This window comes from Conger conger, chromosome 2, assembly GCF_963514075.1.
Source record: "Conger conger chromosome 2, fConCon1.1, whole genome shotgun sequence".
NCBI classification, from domain to species: Eukaryota; Metazoa; Chordata; class Actinopteri; order Anguilliformes; family Congridae; genus Conger; species Conger conger.
Genome location: NC_083761.1, coordinates 9,790,724 through 9,805,547, shown reverse-complemented (window position 1 = coordinate 9,805,547; position 14,824 = coordinate 9,790,724). Strand labels below are relative to the sequence as shown.

The window sequence follows — 14,824 nt, the reverse complement described above, 5'->3', positions numbered from 1 at the left end:
CTTGATAAAATGTATTCAGCACTTGTTGTACATTGTACACTCTGTCACAGTGAATTGTCAGTCTACAACAGAAGGTTGGCAGAGGGAATGACTAATAGGCAAATATAGTAATGACTAACAGGCAAAAATACTGTGAACTGACCTTTTCGGTCTTCTGCCATAAATAACATTTGTTTCTTGTGAGCTATCTTTTATTATTCTTATTTTGCCATTACATTGAAGAACCCTCAGACAGCAGGTTTGATGACGTGCAATTGTGCAAGACATTTGAACATTAAAAAAGTTATCTTTCTTGACTCAAGCTGTTTTCTTGACACATTTAGAATCACGTTTTGTCATTATTCTGCAGTTATTCCATAATGAATGTTTCATAATATTTAAGTGTCTAGGGCCATTTCTGTGTCAGTATTTTCTTTGTCCTCATTATAAACGAAAGCTAAAAATAACCATCTTACACATCATTTTCTGAACATCATGCTGAATATAATGGATAAATGTGTCAATAATAGTCACTGGACTGACATGTGTCGCTCTGCTTAATCGTGAAATTACTCATTGAGATTACTGGAGAACCACTGTGGGCTGACTATTCATGATTACTCAAGTGTTAGCTTTGTGAGAAGGAGGTGGCAGAATCTTGCCTCTGTAGGACTAAATTACACATAAATCCTGGTGTGAGAGCCCAGAGCCCAGCATGTGCGCTCAAAAAACAGCTCTATCCGTCTGATCTGTTAAAGTTTACGAGAACAATCGCCCTTTCCTCTCTGCAGCACCCCTTTGTCACGAGCGTCACTGATAACAGACCTCTTCGAGAGCTGATCGCAGAGGCTAAGGCCGAGGTCACCGAGGAGATTGAGGAAGGCAAAGAAGAAGAGGAAGAAGAAGAACCAGATCCACAGCTGGTGAGTTTTATACAGTCGTTAAGATGCTCTAAAACAGGGATAATTACCCAGAAAGGCCTGGTGTGGGTGCAGGCTTTTCAGTGGTCTGTTCTCCAGCAGGCCGATCAGTTACGCCCCTGATTCTGCTAATCAAAGTCCTTACCGAAGACTCTAATGGTTGATTAGTAGAAGCAGGTGTGTAACTGCACCCACACCAGCCCATTCTGGGTAGGAGTGACTATACCTGGTCTCAACCAATTGTAATTTTACTTGTATTTCTTTATTTACCAGGGACAGTGCACATTAATCAACATTTCAGTTTTCACGTCAATGTGCCAGAGTTAGCTAATGAGCTCAGATTCATCTGTAGTCCCTGGGCAGGTTGTTACAAATTAGTAACTTTAGTGACGGTACGTAATGTCTTGTCTTGTACTTGGTGTTAATGCAGCTGGTCTCCGGACACAAGCGAGCTCTGTCGGATGGCAGCTTTGCGAGCTCTGAGGATGATAAGCTCTCGCAATCGGCCTCCATTTTGGAGTCGGTGTCGGAGAGGGCGGAGCTCGAGAGCGCGGAGGACAGGGCCAGCGACAAGCTCTCGGACGAGGGCATCGGCACCAGCGAGGCGGACAGAACGGAGGCCGACAAGCTCAACGAGGCCAACGTCTCCGAGGCCGTCGCCGAAGAGGCGGCCGACGAAGACGCGGGCGACGAAGACGCGGGCGACGAAGACGCCAGCGACCGAGTCGAACCTCTGGCCGGACCAGAGGAACCTGTGAGTGATGAGGATAAACTGGTGGACACTCCAGAGAATGGGCCAAGCAAGCTTGACACCAGGGTGGAAGTAGAGGAGGAGGAGAAAGAGGATGAGGAAGCAGAAGAAACTCCAGACACGCAAGCGGAGGTTGAAGTGGAGGACACTCCGCCAGAGGAGGCGGAAAGCACGCCCGACAGAGTTTCAGACGAGCTCGGACCAGGGCAGGCCCCCTGCGTTACAGATGTAGAGGAGCAGAGTGCTGAACTCCCTCCCCTGGGAGACCAAACTCAGGCCACAGATGCTGAGATTGTGGAGCTCAAGGAGTTGGAGGAGGAGGAGAAGGAGGAGGAGGAGGAGAAGGAGCAGGTTGAGACGGGAGCAGAGGAGCCTACGGAGGGGTACGTCGAGGAGAAGGAGGTGGACTCGGCTCAGGAAGAGGACGCAGCTCAGGGAGAAGCTGTGGCTGAAGAGCCCGTAGAGGAGGTGCCGAAAGACGGAAGCGAGGGAGACGCGGTCGTCCCCCCTCCCAGCGAGGAGGCCGAGGCAATCAAGGAGGTCAAGGAGGCCCCGGAGGAGGTGAGGCCAGCATCTCCGACCCCTGCCGAACAGGAGGCGGAGGCAGAGACGACCGAGGAGAGGGAAGAATGTGAAGGTCCGGCCGCCGATCCAGAGAAGGAGCCGGAGAAGGAGCCGGACGTGGAGAAAACGAAAGAGGCAGAGAAGGATTCCGACTCTGGGAGCAGCTCTGCGCCCGACACCAACAGCATGGACCTGAACCTCTCCATCTCCAGCTTCCTCAGCAAGACCAAGGAGCCGGGCTCCGTCTCTGCTCAGGTGAGGCCTTTCAGACCCGCCTTCACCAGGCTTCCTTCTCAGTAGGACCTTACTGATGAACCATTTGCCCCCACTTCCTCCCACAGGACTTACGCAGGAAACAGAAGAAGACCCTGAAAAAGACCCGTAAATTCATTGTGGACGGAGTGGAGGTCAGCGTCACCACGTCCAAGATCATCACAGATAGTGACACCAGAAGCGAAGAACGGAGGTTCTTTAGGTAAACCATCAAGGTTTTTGTTGTTGTTATTATTGTTAGGATAAGGATACAGCAACATGGGGGTACATAGGGTGGTAACTGCTTCATTTCAGATTCACTAACCATCCATAATTATATTTGTCTTTAGTTTACATTCCTAAAAACTTGTTTAGGGTGCTATTTAAGGTGCTAACACCCTACAATAAATTGGCAGTATATGTATGTAAGTGCATATACCTAAGAGCTCTCGCTGTACACTATCATTGTGTTTATGAGCTCTCGCTGCATGCTAACGTGCTAACGTGCTAACGGCGTGTTTCTGGGCTCTCGTTGTGTGCTAATGCCATGCGCCTGGGCTCTCCCTGCATGCTAACAGCACGTGTCTGGGCTCACGCTGCATGCTAACGTGCTAACGGCGTGGGCTCTCGCTGCATGCTAACGGCGTGGGCTTTCGCTGCATGCTAACGTGCTAACGGCGTGTTTCTGCCCCTCGCAGGCGCCAGGAGCTGCGGGAGCTGCGGCTGCTGCAGAAGGAGGAGCAACGGGCGCAACAGCAGCTTAGCAACAAGCTGCAGCAGCAGCGCGAGCAGATGTTCCGCCGCTTCGAGCAGGAGACCACGGTGAGCCGCAGCCTGGCCCAGTCCGGCCCGGCCCAACCCAACCCGCCCGGCCCACCAGATCCATTACATTACTGTCATTTAGCTGACACTTTTATCCAAAGTGACTTACAGTTGATTAGACTAAGCAGGGGACAACCCCCCTCCCCCCCCCCCCCCGGAGCAATGCAGGGTTAAGGGCCTTGCTCAAGGACCCAACGGCTGTCCAGATCTCCGATGGTTTTCTCCTGTTGCATCACATGTCTGTGACTGTGTTTGTCAGTTAAGCGACCTCTCTGAGTGCCCATTTCCTGCACATCACTCACATTCGCAAACCTATTCTCCAGTGTGATTGGCTAGGCCGGAGGGCCGGAGGGCTGATGATTATTTATTTTCCTTTCCCTTCCCACAGTTGCCTTGTACATTGCATTTCATGGACAATTGTCACAGAATGCTTCACAGGAAACCCTGGCCTAAAACCCTGTCTTTTTTACTTATTTCTTAATCATTTCTATGGTTCACTGTACTTATTTTATCAGGCATTTCTGTGGACAGACCAGCCACTGAGATACTGAGAGGTCTTCCACTGCTTAACGCCTCATCGCAAGCACTTGGATGCAATTATTTATTCATCATAATCGCACTCTTGCTGAAAATGACCTTTAGTTTAAGATAATGAACAGATATTAGACGTATTGCAAATATCTTGACCTCAGCTGAATTACAGCATTACCCTTGTACATAATTTATTATTTGTGCTAATAACTTAAAGCTTAAATGACATTGATGCAAGTACAACCCTACTGCAACAGACAGTGATGTGGCAATGAGCCCACAGTCTGATCCTGGCCAGATAATGTGTGTGTTCACGTGTATTTGTGCTGTCTCTGCTTAAGATGAAGACATGGAGATCAGACCACTAATGGGGTTTCTAAAGAAAGAATACACAGACAGCAGTAAGCACAAGAGGTGCACAACCAAGTCTCAAGTATGGTGACATAACAGGAGGAAATAGAGTGCTCTGATATGGACTCACAGAATGAAAAGAATTTACCAGAAGAAGCTGTAGCAATGTGAAAACTGTTTACCTGCTACCCTCCACCATTTTTTTCCATTTCACTGTGAATTGCTTACATCATTGCTCTGAGACTTGCTGACAGTTAGTCTGATTGAAGTTTCCCTGGTGAGGGGACTTTTCTCTTGTGAGGGTGACTTTTCCTTAGTGATGCAGATTTCTCCTTTGTGATGGAGACATTTCTCTAGTGCGGGTTTTTTTTTTTGCTCGTGAGATCAAAGAGCATTGTTTCACATGGAATTGGAACCCAACCTGTTTTGCTGCTTGGGGACTGAAATCTTTGCCCCCCCCCCCCCCCCCAGAGTAAGAAGCGGCAGTACGACCAGGAGGTGGAGAACCTGGAGCGGCAGCAGAAGCAGACCATCGAGCGCCTGGAGCAGGAGCACACCAGCCGCCTGCGTGAGGAGGCCAAGCGCATCAAGGCCGAGCAGGACAAGGAGCTGTCCAAGTTCCAGAACATGCTGAAGAACCGCCGGAAAGAGGTGGGGAACCGCCGTGGGGGACGGCTACGGGGAACCGTGCGCTAACCGGTAACACCGCGCTCGCGTGAAGCTCCGCTGCCCAGCTCCACTCGGGCCTCTGCTCTCTGCAGCTGGGCTTCTGACCTCCCAGCTAATACAAAATGTCCTCACGAGGTTCAAAATGTCCTCACAATGTTAAAAGTGTCCTCGCAATGTTCAAAATGTCCACACAATGTTCAAAATGTTCTCACAATGTTCAAAGTGTCCTCACGATGTTCAAAGTGTCCTCACGATGTTCAAAGTGTCCTCACGATGTTCAAAGTGTCCTCACGATGTTCAAAGTGTCCTCACGATGTTCAAAGTGTCCTCACGATGTTCAAAGTATCCTCACGATGTTCAAAGTGTCCTCACAATGTTAAAAGTGTCCTCACGATGTTCAAAATGTCCTCACAATTTTCAAAAAGTCCTCACGATGTTCAAAGTGTCCTCACAATGTTCAAAATGTCCTCACAATATCAGTGGAATGTCTTGTGAATGTTAAAACATTGGCAATACATAGCAGCAACATTGTGAGAATTCTTTGCATTAGCTGGGCTGTATTCTCACCTCCAGTTAGCAAGATACACCCAAGTTTACTCTTGCTTCATGGTAGTAAAGTCGTTTTTATTGCCTGCAGTTCATTTGTGAAAGTCGCAGGGGTGTCAGCTCTGACTCATATCATTTCAACGTTCAACTTGTGTGCCGGGGATGTACCATCTTTACTAGTCATTTTATTCTACTTTTGTTGTGAGTAAGCTTAGTAAGCTACACTTATATTGAACCACGTGGGGTAATTGTGACCCATCCTAGTGGGCGGTGCTCCTTGCACATTTATGCCTCTGACATTTTGAAACCCTCAGGCTTTGAAGAGCGTTCTCTGACCCGGATTGGATGAAGTTCCCGGGGCTGCTTAATTATGTGAATATCTCACAGGTTTTATTGAGTAACTGAGCCTCTCTGAAGGTGCTGCTTTCTTATTCCCATTCTACTCATATTTCAAAACGCGCCATAAAACATTTCATTGCACAGTCATGTGGCTATGCATCCATACTGTACCTTTCTGTCTCATAGGAGCTGTATGTGTGTGTGCATGTGTGTCTGTGTGTCTCTGTGTGTGAGTGTGTATGAGTGTGTGTATGAGTGTGTGTGTGAGTGTGTGTGTGTGTGTGTGTGTGTGAGTGTGTGTGAGAGTGTTGTGTGAGAGTGTGCATGAGAGAGAGAGTGTGTGTGTGTGTGTGTGCAGATTAATAAACATGTTTATTCTCACTCTAGAATATCATTTGCAGGGTGTGCGGTTCATTAACCGCACACGTGGTGCCACAGTAGGATTGGTTATCACTGCAGATCTGGTTACAGAGCTGAGCGTGCCCTGACACAGCCCATGATACTGCTATTGGCATGAATTAATTCAATATCATAATTTATTCATATATTTTATGTCTGAATACTTCACCTTAATAGATTAATTGTTTTTTTGTGATGAAATGACATGCTTTGGAAATGTATCCCATTGGTGCTGGTGAGTTGTGTGTTCCCTGCTAGCGTGGTCTGTGTTACGTTTGGCCGTAGGTGTCAGCTTTCGCTTTCCTTGTAAAAGTGCAAACGTCCGGAGTTATTTTTTAAAGCCTGAATCTCCTGGTGCTGCTATTGCTGAACTGATATGCACATGCAAAAAACCCTCTGGTTTTGTATTTATGAATAACTAGCCATGACCTGTATGCAGGAGTAAGCCAGCTGGCTTTGATGAGGAGTTGAAGACAGTATGGCTTGTGTTTAGGTAGCACTGTACGCTGGTAAATCTACCAGTTTCAGCAGATACTAAAAGCTCCAGACTACAGTTGGATTTCTGCAAAGGCATTCAGAGATGTACAGAATAGCTCAATATTGGCATCTGTCTTTAATATTCTTTGTAATGATTGTGCACAAGGTTCTTAATTGTGTTTTTGGCTATTATTGGTGTGAAAATGCAAACGGGGTCTTCAATATGAGAATGAGGTTGCTTGTGTCAGCGTCGATGATGGTGTCAAAGAGTCGTTGCCGTGCCGTGTATTTGTGAGGATACAGCCATCATGTCCGCCATTTGCCTATGCCGCTGAGATCGGTCGCACGCACACGCTTCAGCTCACCCGTCATGGCTGCCGTTGTTTCTCCGCCCTCCTCACGCTCACGCCGCAGGAGAAACGAGGAGCGGGGATGACGTCCAAACCCGCGAGAGGTGGGCTCATGACCCGCATTAAAGAGGACCTATCACAAGCGCCGCATGAGGAGGTAACCCCGCCCCTGTTGGACCTCTGGCCTCTCCGGCTGTGCGTGCCTCTGTCAGTGTGGACCGTCTGACCTATGACCCTGCCCCGATGCTCCAGACCTACCGACACTCTCCTCCATCCATCCATTCTCCACCTCCATCCATTGTGCTCTTCACCCTTTCTTCATCCCTCTTCACGGAAATTGATGCGGATGGTTTTATTTTCCTCGGAAACGGACCTTGAAGTGCAAAACCTTTCTGTTTTCTCTTGTGTCTGTGTGGAACGAAAGGGCAAATGTAAATGCTTTAATTCAGCAAGATGCAGTCCTGCTCTCTGCATCTTCCGGCCCTGTCTCCTGTCTTCTGGAGTCCTCTGCTTCCTCTCTCCTCTGATTGACTGCAGCCGGAGTGACCTTCCTGCAGCCTCCTGGGAGTGTGTGGGCTGGGGGGGTGTGGGTGTGGTCAGGGGTGGGTGCTTGTCTCTGATTTGGCAGCTCTGTTCTGATCCACAGGGCGTGGCCCAGGTTATGATACAGTCTTTTCAGTTGTCTTCGTGTACGCTGTTCAACGCTCAGATGCAGGACGTAAGTCTCACCTCCCTGTGGAAAAAAGCCCCCTTCCTCTGCTCACATGCGCCATCGCGGTCCCATTACTGTCTCACCTGGGTGGGGTTACCGTCAGGCCAGCTCTAGGTCCTCAATCCTGGGGACACAGTCCCAAAAAATGAGTCATAGTACATGCCTGTACATACACCGGACTACCACTGAACCAGACCAGGGTCAAATGCATAATTGTTTTGGACTTTACTGAGCTTGTCTGGTGTGTTGGAACCTATGAAATGCTCTCAAAACGTACTAACCCTGCCTTCCGGTCCACTTGGTTGCCTCAGTTGCAGCAGGCAAGATCAGTCAGCAGAGAAAAGTATTTAAATCCAAAGCATTTAGGTAATTCACCCAGTTCTGTTGTGAACTATTACTTACTTGGATGGAGATTTGGACCATACCACTGGAATAAAGGGCCTGGGTGAAGTTAAGAGTCTGCTTTCTGGCCTGGTTGGCCAGCTCAAACACTGCTTTCCCTCCAGTCCCTCGTCTGTGAAACAGATTTAGCGGCTGAACTGGAGGAGGCTAAAAGCCTGCCGACCTGGCCAGAGGCCAGAAAGTAAAAGTCCTGCCCTGTGTTTCTTCCACCCATCAATTCAGCCAGCTGATTTCACTCATTAGTTACACCTCCTGGCTGAAGAATTCTGCTGATTTGCAAATCCAGGTGATTGGGGAATATTGGGGAGGACCTGGATTTTCCCGGCGCCTCGGTCCCTCCACTCAGGTTTTGCCGTTACGCCTTCGCCCTTCGTGCCGTTTGGCGGCGAGGGGCGTTCCGGCGAATCGGCAGGGCCCCTCTCGGGCGATGTCGCTGGCGCACGTGAGCAGGGCCGTGTTTGTGTCTCTGGAGTGATGTCACCGTGGGTGCAGTGCAGTCTTATCTCCACCCTTATCCGTCCTGCGAGCCGTTCGGTCGACGTTCCCTCCGCAGGGCGGCGACACCGCTGTGGACCGTGGCCCTGTGCTGGCGGGTCAAGGCCACGCGCCGTTCGAGAGCAAGAGGGATCACACGTCACGTCGCTAACAACATAGCGCGGCTACAACATAGCAACCTTGCCCCGATATCGGGTGTGTTGGTATCCATTGTGTCGCCAAGCAACAGTGGTACAATCTGATAGCGATCTATGTAGTCAGCTGCTATTTTAGTCTTCTGGATGGTTTGTCTTCATGATAATATAACTTGTTCAGTTCAAATTAAACACAAAATTGAAAATTGTTTAGAAATATAACCTCCACATATTATGAAGAAGTTATAAGGGGCAAGAATTGGTGTATAGTCTGATCAATTATTTTGGCTTCTTATTTTTGAAAGGGTAGGCTCATACTGTAGGCTTTCAACATTTGAAAAGCTGTCACCAAATTAAGGCCTGGACTAAAACGTGTGATCCTTTTTAATGACAGTTTTCTGAACCAGAAGATTGCCAGTTTGTTTTTAACTGAAGACGGTTAATATATCATCATCAAGTATGGCCTGCAGTTCTGGGCTGTCTCTACCCATCCGTCAGATGTTTGGTGATTGGCGTTTCTGCGTCGTGAGCGTCTCTATGAGTTGTGACTTGGCTGCTCGTGGACGTGTTCGGCATGTTTTAATGGAGTGGCTGTGTCTTGCCTGTGCGAGTCCGGTGGCCTCTGTTGCACTGTGGAGACGGGTGTAATATCTCCTCTCTCCCTCTCGCTCCCTCTCTCTCGCTCTCCCTCCCGCTCCCTCTCTCTCTCGCTCTCCAGGAGCAGGAGTTTCTGCAGAAGCAGCAGCAGGACCTGGACAGCGCTCTGAAGAAGATCATTCAGCAGCACAAGCAGGAGCTGGTGACCATCGAGCGGGACTGCCTCAACCACAAACAGCAGCTCCTCAGAGGTGAGAGAGAGAGCCACACATCCCCTCCAATGCCCAATATACAGCCCCTGAGATGAAAGAGGGAGGGAGGGAGAGAGAGAAAGGGAATGGGAGGGGGGGAGAAAGAGAGGTGGAGACAGAGCTGCACTCCTGGAATGCTCGTCATGGGGTCCCTGCTGTACCCAATAGAAAGGCTGGCATTATCCTGAGCTTATCCTGTGGCTAATGCAGAGCTGTGTAATGAACAACCTACGACTGCTTCCCCAGCCTGTGAGCACAGCCTTTCAGATTATGAGCGAACAGCACATGCACTCACGTTAATGTCTGTCATCGTGTTAGCGCATGTGCTGTTTGCTCATAATGTAACACAATTACGGACATTAGCATTAGCACATGTGCCGTTTGCTCATAAGCTAATGCTGTGCTAACGCTAATGTCAGTCATTGTGTTAGATTGTCAGATAATTAAGTTCTAGAATAGTTCATTCATCATTAATTCATTATCCTAACCCGCTTATCCTGAACAGGGTCGCAGGGGGGCTGGAGCCTATCCCAGCATACATTGGCCGAAAGGCAGGAATACACCCTGGACAGGTCACCAGTCCATCGCAAGGCACACACACCATTCACTCACACACTCATACCTATGGGCAATTTAGGCTCACCAATCAGCCTAACCTGCATGTCTTTGGACTGTGGGAGGAAGCCGGAGTACCCGGAGGAAACCCACGCAAACACGGGGAGAACATGCAAACTCCACACAGAGAGGCCTTGGCCGACAGGGATTCGAACCCAGGACCTCCTTGCTGTGAGGCGGCAGTGCTAACCACTGCACCATCCGTGCCACCAGTTCTAGAATAGTGACTTGGAATTTTGAAAATACACTGCAAAATACACTACCCTTCAAGGGGTTAAGGAAATTGTATATAACCACAGCCCCCATGATACCCCATGAGAAGCTCGGCAGTGTGTCAGTGTGTTTGTGCGTGGTCCCTGCAGCCCGTGAGGCAGCCATGTGGGAACTGGAAGAGCGCCACCTGCAGGAGAAACACCAACTTCTCAAGCAGCAGCTGAAGGACCAGTACTTCATGCAGAGGCACCAGCTTCTCAAGAGGCACGAGAAGGTGAGGACGTGGGGGTGTGTGTGTGTGTGTGGGGCAGCTGAAGGATCAATTCTTCATGCAGAGGCAGGTGAGGTTCTGACAGTGAGCTAAGCTCTGCGCTCTCTGTCTCCTAGAGCTCAGTGTGACTCATTTTCTGTGGTGCTAGCCTACGGAAATCAGCCTCAGTTGTGTGTGTGTGTGTGTGTGTGTGTGTGTGTAATTTAGTGTGTGTGTGTGTGTGTGTAATTTAGTGCATGCGTGTGTGTGTGTGTGTGTAATTTAGTGCGTGTGTGTGTGTATGTGTGTGTGTTTGTGTGTAATTTAGTGCGTGTGTGTTTTGTCAGGAAATGGAGCAGATGCAGCGGTATAACCAGAGGATGATTGAGGAGATGAAGAGCAGGCAGACACAGGAGAGAGGCAGGCTGCCCAAGATCCAGCGCAGCGATGCCAAGACCCGCATGGCCATGTTCAAGAAGAGCCTGCGCATCACGTCCTCTGGAGACACGCCCGAGCAGGAGAGGGAGAAGATCAAACAGGTGTGTGTGCGTGTGTGTAACCACACCATGCTCATTGTGTGTGTGTGTGTGTGTGTGTGTGTGTGTGTGTGTGTGCGTGCGCACAGCATGCTCATTATAGCTTTGTTTGTGTGTTGGTTTGCCTGGTCCAGTTCGCTGCGCAAGAGGAGAAGCGTCAGAAGAACGAGAGGCTCCATCAGCATCAGAAACATGAGAACCAGATGAGAGACCTGCAGCTGCAGTGTGACGCCAACATCAGGGAGCTACAGCAGCTACAGGTACGAAAAACACTTTACTTTACACACCTTACTCACCTCTACTGGTACTGAGATACACTCACCTTACATCTCTACTGCCCTCTAGTGGCACTGAGACACATACACTGACCTTACATCTCTACTGCCCTCTAGTGGCACTGAGACACATACACTGACCTTACATCTCTACTGCCCTCTAGTGGCACTGAGACACATACACTCACCTTACATCTCTACTGCCCTCTAGTGGCACTGAGACACATACACTGACCTTACATCTCTACTGCCCTCTAGTGGCACTGAGACACATACACTCACCTTACATCTCTGCTGCCCTCTAGTGGCACTGAGACACATACACTCACCTTACATCTCTACTGCCCTCTAGTGGCACTGAGACACATACGCTCACCTCACAGTTTGAGCTCACGGTGCAGGCAGGCCACACTGTTAACGGGGATGGTGTGTTCTGCTCAGAACGAGAAGTGCCACGTGCTGATCGAGCACGAGACGCAGAAGCTGAAGGAGCTGGACGAGGAGCACAGCCAGGAGCTGAAGGGGTGGAGGGAGAAGCTGCGGCCCAGGAAGAAGGTGAGCGAGCCAGGGCAGTGGGGGCTGGGACGCCATTTTGAAAGCTGTTTTAAGGGCAGTTGTACCGATGCTGGTCATGTGACTCATGGTGGTTCCTCTCTCCAGGCTCTGGAGGAGGAGTTTGCGCGGAAGATGCAGGAACAGGAAGTGTTTTTCAGGATGAGCGGAGAGTCAGAATGCCTTAACCCCTCCGCCCAAAGCCGCATCTCCAAATTCTACCCCATCCCCAGTGTGCACTCCACAGGGTTCTAATCCCCCCCCCCCCCCCCCCCCGTGTGCACTCCACAGGGTTCTAACCACGCCCTAGTGTGCACTCCATAGGGTTCTAACCCCGCCCCCAGTGTGCACTCCACAGGGTTCTAACCCCGCCCCAGTGTGCACTCCACAGGGATCTAACCCCCGCCCCCTCCCCCAGTGTGCACTCCACAGGGTTCTAACCCCGCCCCAGTGTGCACTCCACAGGGTTCTAACCCCTCCCCAGTGTGCACTCCATAAGGTTCTAACCCCGCCCACAGGGTTCTAACCCTGCCCCCAGTGTAGACTCTACAGCAGAACCACTCAACTCCACGTCCTGCAGGTCGCAGTGTCTGCAGGCATTTACCATGATTTCACTAATCAGCTCCATCCTGATTTTACTAATTATTTTACCTGCTTGGTTCACATAATAAGCTAATTTGTGAAATCAGGTGGTGTAGCACACGCTTGAAGCAAATGCCAGTAGACACTGCGGCCCACAGGAAATGGAGTTGAGTGGTTCTGCTCTACAGGGTTCTAACCCCGCTCTGTGTTCTAACCCTGACCCCAGTGTACACTTCATAGGGTTCTAACCCCGCCCCGCACCTACTGCATGCACAAGCACACAGGTGGTCCTGCACAGGTGGGAGGGACAGAGCTGACATCAGCGCTCCTACGTGCATTTTTTCCACTGATGACAATCAGGACCACCCGGGAATCACACCTGGTGGAACAGGATGATCATGTGCAGAGATAAAGACTGCTCAGCACAGAAATTTGTGTATTTCCTGTTCTGTCTTCCTATTGTTATTTCTGTTTAATAATCACCTCTGTAATGTAGTGTTCTGAGGGATTTGTACTGTCAGTTCTAAGGTATTATTTACAGCATCAGTGTGTGGGCATTATCTTTCCTGATTTAGCTTGCAAAATAGCTCAGGCAGATTACTGTTATGAGCATTGCAAGTACAATATTTAATTCCTAGATTAAAAAACCAGTGCCTGACTAATTTGATATCTGGTCGGGTTTTTTATTCAAACTAAACACAGCAGTTGCTGATACCACGCCCAACACTGCCTGCACTTCAGGCAGCAGTTGTACAAACACAAATAAATGCAGTTTAAATTTAAATTAAAAAATGGTGGCTGAATGAAATCATGATCTATTTAATAACACAACAGAATGTACTTGTTAGTGTTCTACAAAGTGCACAAAAAATATCCCTCAAGGACAATGGATAACGTTTTCAGACTGTGAACAAGGGCAAGTCCACAGCTGCTTGTAGTTGAATGGCTTGTCTCTCAACAATCTGATGCATTACAATGAACATCTCGTTTGTGTTAGTACTTACTACTGTGGCGGGTATTCAGTCCTCTTAATGATGGTCTCTCATTCTTAAAGCATGGAAGTAACATGCCTTGTTTCTTTAGTTTAACTGAGAAACCGGAGTTCATTGAAATTGTTCAGTTAAACGTGCGGTGTCTTGAGCGTGGTGGAGTTCGTAATGGGACGGTAATGAGAGTACCGTACGTATGTGGCCTATTCGTGACACAGGACACCCACCCCAGTGAGGTCCCAACCTTTTCGTAAGTTCTTGAAGCTAGCTCTCTGGTTTCACATTTCACGAAGGAGGACAATTGTAAGTAACCTGTACAAAAATTTCGTTTTTAAATGTGATTTATTTTTTCTCTGTAATTTTTCCTAACTGTCCTTTTACATTTCCATACCAAATACACACTCAATCACAGGCATGGGGGGTTGCATGTTTATTTTATTTTTAGTTTTAAGAAAGAGCAATTATGTTATTTTGTTAACACATTAGTTTTTCTAAAGATGATGCATAAAATGGCATCCGTGCAACATTTTGTTCTTTCCACTTGATATTCACATATCATACACAAATGAGTGATTGTTCTTATTCCATCGGGAGTCAAGTCGGATGGTTAGTTTTCACATTTTAAAAGACTTCCACTGACTTCACAGATACATATCATTTATATAACGAAACTGCTCTTTACATGTTTATTTGTGTTCACGTTAAATGAATGGTCTAAACAACCAATGAACGGATTTATTTGAATCTATGGGCGTTTTGTCATAGAGGGAAGCCATGCTGGTCTTGTGGTTTATTTTGATAGATGGTTCCTGGCAGCAACAATAAATGTGTAATTAATTTATTGTCTGCGTTCGCAAAAGATTGTACATGAAGGATTCCTATTGCTGTTCATACTATGAAATTCATGGCTGCAGGGTCTTTGCTGGGATTGTGTATATGTATGTTTTTTCTAGTTCATCTCATTACAATGACGAGTGGAGACGTGTTTGTGGGCATTGCTTACGATGGATCTCCACTGGGAGAGATAGCTGTTTCTACATTATGGTAAATGTTGTTTGGGATACCTTATCATTTTCCTCATTCAGACTTGGAAGGTCATTGAATTTTAACGTTTAAAGGTTAAAAAGTGTAAAATGTGGATCATATGCAACTTATTGATTGTGTAATCTATTTTAAAATGTTCCTGTTGATTTGCATTATGCCGTAAATAAAACATTTACTGTAATACAAAAATGGAAAAGTGTGTCTATTGAGCATTGCCATCTACCTAC

General features: G+C 48.2%; 1 protein-coding gene across 2 annotated transcripts in view; it reads left to right on the top strand.

Moving 5' to 3' along the window:
- The window catches only part of slkb (STE20-like kinase b), a 30,023-nt gene extending 15,230 nt beyond the window's left edge, over window positions 1-14,793 (top strand). Inside the window, exons 8-19 of one of the 2 annotated variants that reach the window (XM_061229254.1) lie at window positions 771-902; window positions 1,330-2,469; window positions 2,556-2,689; window positions 3,165-3,288; window positions 4,642-4,821; window positions 7,597-7,668; window positions 9,412-9,541; window positions 10,519-10,643; window positions 10,967-11,158; window positions 11,290-11,415; window positions 11,872-11,985; window positions 12,091-14,793. In XM_061229254.1, the coding sequence (XP_061085238.1) occupies window positions 771-902; window positions 1,330-2,469; window positions 2,556-2,689; window positions 3,165-3,288; window positions 4,642-4,821; window positions 7,597-7,668; window positions 9,412-9,541; window positions 10,519-10,643; window positions 10,967-11,158; window positions 11,290-11,415; window positions 11,872-11,985; window positions 12,091-12,237 (2,616 nt within the window). In that variant the 3' untranslated portion in view covers window positions 12,238-14,793. The remainder of the gene's footprint in view (window positions 1-770; window positions 903-1,329; window positions 2,470-2,555; window positions 2,690-3,164; window positions 3,289-4,641; window positions 4,822-7,596; window positions 7,669-9,411; window positions 9,542-10,518; window positions 10,644-10,966; window positions 11,159-11,289; window positions 11,416-11,871; window positions 11,986-12,090) is intronic. The other variant, XM_061229262.1, reaches the window with a different exon arrangement.
- The last annotated feature ends 31 nt before the right edge of the window (window positions 14,794-14,824 follow it).